The 5,917-nt window shown below is 32.4% G+C and overlaps 1 protein-coding gene across 1 annotated transcript; it reads right to left on the minus strand.

Annotated features, from left to right (window-relative positions):
* Window positions 1–456: 456 nt before the first annotated feature.
* Window positions 457–1,139, minus strand: LOC106779907 (transcription factor PAR2). Its single transcript, XM_014668119.2, has one exon. The coding sequence runs from the start codon at window positions 917–919 to the stop codon at window positions 707–709; it is 213 nt and encodes a 70-aa protein (XP_014523605.1). The 5' UTR covers window positions 920–1,139; the 3' UTR covers window positions 457–706.
* Window positions 1,140–5,917: the final 4,778 nt, after the last annotated feature.

Consider the following 5,917-nt stretch of genomic DNA (forward strand, 5'->3'; position numbering starts at 1 on the left):
AAGTTACAAACTTAAGTAATTTTTAGGGCTGTTAGTATGAAGTTTTACCACTAAACAGTTTAAAAACGAAGTTAAGGAATAGCAAAATACTACGGTAAAGAGGAAGTATTAAGTTAAATGCAGCATTACATATATGCATGACAAAATCAGATCCTATTAAGTTAAATTCAGTACGCAACAATGTATCTTCATTTATATTGCTTTCTAATGCATCAACATTGAATGACATGAAAAATTAAGAAGGTCAAAGATAGGATTTAAGGAAGACAACTAAGAGGTGTGGTGTCAGTCTGAGTATTCAATTAAACTGAATAGTCAAGTTAACAAAGAGTGGGATATTTCGGATTTTATCGAAATTTCCTTTTTTTCAGTATTTCTAAACACCAATTAGTAAAAGACTAAGTGTCTATTAATCTAAATAAGAAGAACAAATACAAAAACAAACACAAAATCGTTTTGCTGAACTAAAAATTTAAGCCCCAGATTTAATTAAATGTGTGATAATCTGAACCCTGTTGTAGAAAAAAAAATGTGGAAGTGAAGAGAAAGGAAAGTAAGCGAGCCGAATTCACCTCATCAGAAAGGAATTAGCATAGGCATTAATTGATAAAAATAAATATAATAGATGAATACATATAAGAACAATGATGGTACAACTTGATATAGCAATGCCTCACTAGCTACTAAATAATAATGAATATCATCATCAAGCATTGAAAACCTTGGAAAGAGCTTGCAGCACATTGAGTTGGATCCTTAATTTTAAGATGTGTTCCGCCGTCTTAAGGAAGAGCCGGTCGGGGTTCATTCCGGCGCCACCGGGAACCAGGCGCTGCAGCTTCTTCATCCTCCTCTCTACACCCTCTTGCCTCCTCCTCCTCTTCCCCCACCTCACCTTTCTCATGTCCCTGCAACCCATTAATTTTTAGCACAATTTTGTGTCCCAAAGGAAGAAAATACTAATAAATATGGTAGATTTGTTCAAATGAAAGAAGAGAAAGAAAGGAAAGAAGAAAACAATGATGGGAGTGGAAGAGAATGGCATGGAATGAGAAATGGGGGAGGGCTATAAATGAATGGAGAAAAAGGCAAAGTTCAAGAAACGGGCCATGAGAGCCGAGCCCAGCCGATCCCATTTTCAAGCGGCTAGCGCCCCGAACAAAACATAAATAATAATAATAATAATAATAATAATAATAATAATAATATTTTATTTTTTTATTCATATACACTACTTATATAATATGAAACAATTTCCGCTATTTATTGGTTATTATGTGTATTTTGCGTGTGGATTTTGGAGGAAGACTCGGTTTTAGTTTGGCGTGTTACGGGCTGGTGGGCCAGGCCCACGTTTGTCGTGGAGCGGCCCACGCACGTGTCTGTCAGTGGCTGGCACCAGCCAGATTTATGAACGGCTTGCGTTGCATACACGTGTCCTAGTAATCCTCGAATCCCGACAGTTGTTCGCTCCTGTCACGGGATCGGATCGGTTGCGTCATGCCCCATCGTAAATCCGAGTCTGAGTCAGCAAATCGTGCGGCTAACGATGGTCCTGCAATGGACCCCACGCGCGAAATTCGGTTTCCCACGTGCGGCCTCACATGGCCTTGTTCTTTCTCGTGTGGTGGTGAGGTCCAACCAAATTCCAGAACACTTCTCTTCACCAGAGACTCACTCACCCTTGCCTTGCCTGCACCCACCATCATTCATCTTCCCTTTTCTTTTTTTTTTTCTTTTAAAGGTAATAAAATAATATTAATTTAGATAAATAGCTAAATTATGTTAGTCTAAGTGATTGGAAATTTAGTCTTCTCGGACAAATTTACTCCTTTATATAAAGTTTTATGTTTTCTGAAGGAAAAATTAAAAGAAAAAGTTTTTATTTATATGTTTCTTGTAATAAATTAGTCTTAAAAGTTGAAAATAAATGTTTTATTTATATTTCTTAACTATAACACTTTGTTACTTCGAAACATTTAGAACGACTGAAGAAGAATCAAATTTGAAAATCCATGGATGATGTAATCAAAATCTTGAGGTCATGGTCCACTCAAACTAGTTGGTAAAGGCTTTGATCTATAATATTTGGTTGCGTAATATTTATGCTCTCAAACTATAAATAGTTATTTATATTTTCATTATTTAATTAAATGAGTCATATACCTTTTTAATACATTTTCTGTTTGGTTCTTTAATTAATTAAGTTGTTGTATAGAGATGCCTTTTATATTAGATGTCTAACAATTGCTACGTTCATTTAGTTTGTGTTATCAGAGAACATAAGCTGGTTAAACTTAAAAAAAAAAAAAAACACAATTAATTTAATTAAATAACATCATGTGTTGGCTGGCTAAGTTTAAGAAAAATCTATAACGTTAGTGGTTAAAATATGTAGTAAATTATGAATACTATAGATATATATATATAGAGAGAGAGAGAGATTATGATTGAGTCTCTCTCTCCTCATCCTGATATTTATCATTGCTAGTGGGTTACACGAGACCATGTGTGATGCAACTTAGATAGAATATTAAGAAATGAAATGGTTGTATATTAAAGTATGAAAGAAAAATATACATTGCTATATGTCTTGGTTTATAATATACAGATACATTTCTTTAATGTTATGGCACTCCGTTATTATTTTATCTTTTTTCTAATTCCAGAAAGACCACATTAGATTTAGTTGCCTCTACTTTACGTTTCTCGAATTGATTAATTACATGGGACCAAACTAGCCTGGCTTCATAATTATGAACGATTTTTGGCTACATTTTTCTGAAAATCTAATTAATATTTAATACAATTAATTAGGCCTTGCAGAATCCATTTATTAGTCCCTTTTCCTTTTCGGATAACCAACAATTAGGTACACAAAAACTCTAGCACAACATGTTATTAGGACAGAATTCCGAATACAATTTTAAAACCTCCGTTTGTTGAAAACAGTTAGGTAGAAAATGTCTTTTTTTAAAAAAAATAAATAAATAAAAAATAAAACTAAGCAGTTAAATATACATTAACAGAACTCAAAGCATTTAGGATACCTACGAGACATGTAACAATAAAATCACCATGTTTAGGTTGTTGAGACTTTTGCGGTAATTATTATATCAATTATAGCCTTCAAGAATGTTTTCAAATATATTGACTTTTTGATGCTATAAAATTAACTTGTTTTAAGTAATTTACACCTACATAAGTACATCGAATCCCAATTGCCTTACTTTTTGTTGGATTGAGTTATGAATCTGAGTATTTAAATTTATGTTAGACATGTCTATGATTGTGTTAGAAATATGTGTCTAAGCTCGAGTGAATGAGTTAGTAACTTTCCATTAACTTACTTATCATTTTTATTTATTTAGTCTTGTTTTTACTTCATTCTTTTCCACATTTAATCTAGCTTTTATCCTTCAATATACTATTTTAAGAGATTCTTAATAAAAACTTTTAAATATATATTATAAGGTTTAAACCATTTAGTTGTCCCTATTTTTAGGGAGTTTTCTCATTTTGATCCCCGTCTTATTAGAATCCCCAATTGAGTCTCTATAAGTGCTAATTTCAATCAATTAAGCCCCTGCCGTTAAATTTAATTAACGGGGTTAACTTTTTTGCACAACTGGGAGGATGACCTGTTAAACATGACATGAATTAGAGTTGAAATTGATTGAAATTAACACTTATGGGACTCAATTCATGCCACGTTTCAACTCTAAATAGGCAATCCTCTCAGCTGTGCAAAAAAGTTAATCCCGTTAACTAAATTTAACGATAGGGGCTTAATTGATTGAAATTAGCACTTATAGGGACTCAATTGGGGATTCTAATAAGACGGGATCAAAATGGGAAAACCGTCCAAAAATAGGAACAACTAAATGGCTTAAACCATATTATAATGACTTCTTCATGAATTAAAATTAATTTATATAAATAAAAAATTACAGAAAGTATGTGAAATAAATTGTATAAACTAGTTTATTTAGATTGATAGATTAGTTGTTTTTTTATTCATAATAAACTATAATACGGTGGTAAATTTTAGATTAGTTAGTGCCTATTGAAACTTAAAATTCCACGAAAAAGTTCCTAAATATGAATAAACAAAAAAAGTGACCACTTCGTTCGTTTCTTTTTTTGGGCAGCGACCACATCGTTCGTATACGTTAATCAATAAAAAATTACACGAATTATTCGCACTGATGATGTATATTAAAAGTAAACAGTCTTTGAAGTTTTGCATTCATATTGTCCACAAAACGCACACCATATCCAAAACGAAGTATATGTACTATGCACCTGTTGCATGTGCGTATAGGAGTTATGCCCTAGCTATATATGAACTACATTAAAGATTATATATGTGCATACATATACGAGGATAGGTTTTGTCTAATCTTATATAATTTAAATTTATTATATAAAATAGAGAATATTAATGTATATTAATATATGAAAGTGTTGGAGGTGTAGAATAGCTTGGTAGAGCGAGCTGGTAGCGAAAGCGGTCCCCTTAATAGAAGACTAAGAAAGTTTCCAGGGTCATTGAAACCCATGCCATGTGACGGTTGACGATGACATATTTGTCGAGAGATGAAGTTAAAAATTTATTACACACAAGACATCTAAAATCGAACACCTACATGGTTCGTACGTAGCCTAGTACACACAAAGACGACAATACCATTAGATATAAAAATGATATTTGACTTGGTGAAATAACAGTGTGGTTGAGTTAATGCAGAATGCTGAGCTACTGGGGTAAGCACAGTAACAGTAGTATCAGTATAAGTAACAGTAACAGTTTTTAGGTTACCAAGAAGTTGGAGAATTCACATGGGTTGTCGTAAGAAGTAGTAAATTGAGATGGAAGATGGTAGACTGAGACCCATCTACTTACACAACCCTAGGATGTGCAAATCATTAATAACGTCACAGACCTTTGCTTTTGTCTCTCTGTAATTACCCTACTTACACATAAATTATCTGCACCCGCATAAATGGTGCTGTTCGAACTTCGTGTAACGATCAATTAATTCACCAATTAATTCTTACCCTTTCTTCCAATTCTCTCCCACCTTATCACCTCATTTCACCCAGTTTCACAATATCCTGCCCAACAGATTAATTAATATCTAAACTTATTATTATTAATTCATTGCCTCCCACCCACTTTCATTTTTAATGCTTCACTCTTTTATTAAATCCTATTTTTAATTATTCAATTCTTTATCACCCATTTGTTATGGTCTTACAGTATGTGTGTGGTTTTAGAAGGGAAAATTTGCATTACAAGAAAATAGTTCATTCTCATTATTAAGATGTGATTATAAAGACTTCTACAGGGAAATTGATCTAAACTAATGTTGACAGAGGGAATTGTGTAATAAATTATTGACCTTGTGAATTTAATATTTGATTATAGAAGATATTATGTATGATACTTAGTGGGATTGTGAAGTCTTATGGCATAATTAATGAGAGTTTGAAATATGATATGGAAGGGTTACAAGATTACAAACAAAACAAAAAACAAAAAACACTTGTTGTCGCCGTTTCTCAGAATTCCAATTCCATCGTTGAAATTCATGTTTAAGTGTTTGTTAACATATATAGTTAGAGACAAAACTGGCCTTTTGTGGTAATATTTTGGTTGTCTCGATACCATCTTAGTTTTTACAAACTTAAGTGATGCATGTTGGGTATTAGATATCAATCATCACAATTTTTTGGGCATATGGAGAACAGTGTGGTCAGTCAGTAGACATTGAACAGCAGTGTATATTATCTTAATGTTATAATCTCTTTGGCTCGTACTCAAAGAGAAGTAATTTGATTTAGTCTTTATATATCTTACATATTTGAATTTTAGGAATTTGCTGTGTATATATGAATGACTTAAAGGTATTAA

The sequence above is a fragment of the Vigna radiata genome, unplaced genomic scaffold (assembly GCF_000741045.1).
Source record: "Vigna radiata var. radiata cultivar VC1973A unplaced genomic scaffold, Vradiata_ver6 scaffold_73, whole genome shotgun sequence".
Lineage (NCBI taxonomy): Eukaryota > Viridiplantae > Streptophyta > Magnoliopsida > Fabales > Fabaceae > Vigna > Vigna radiata.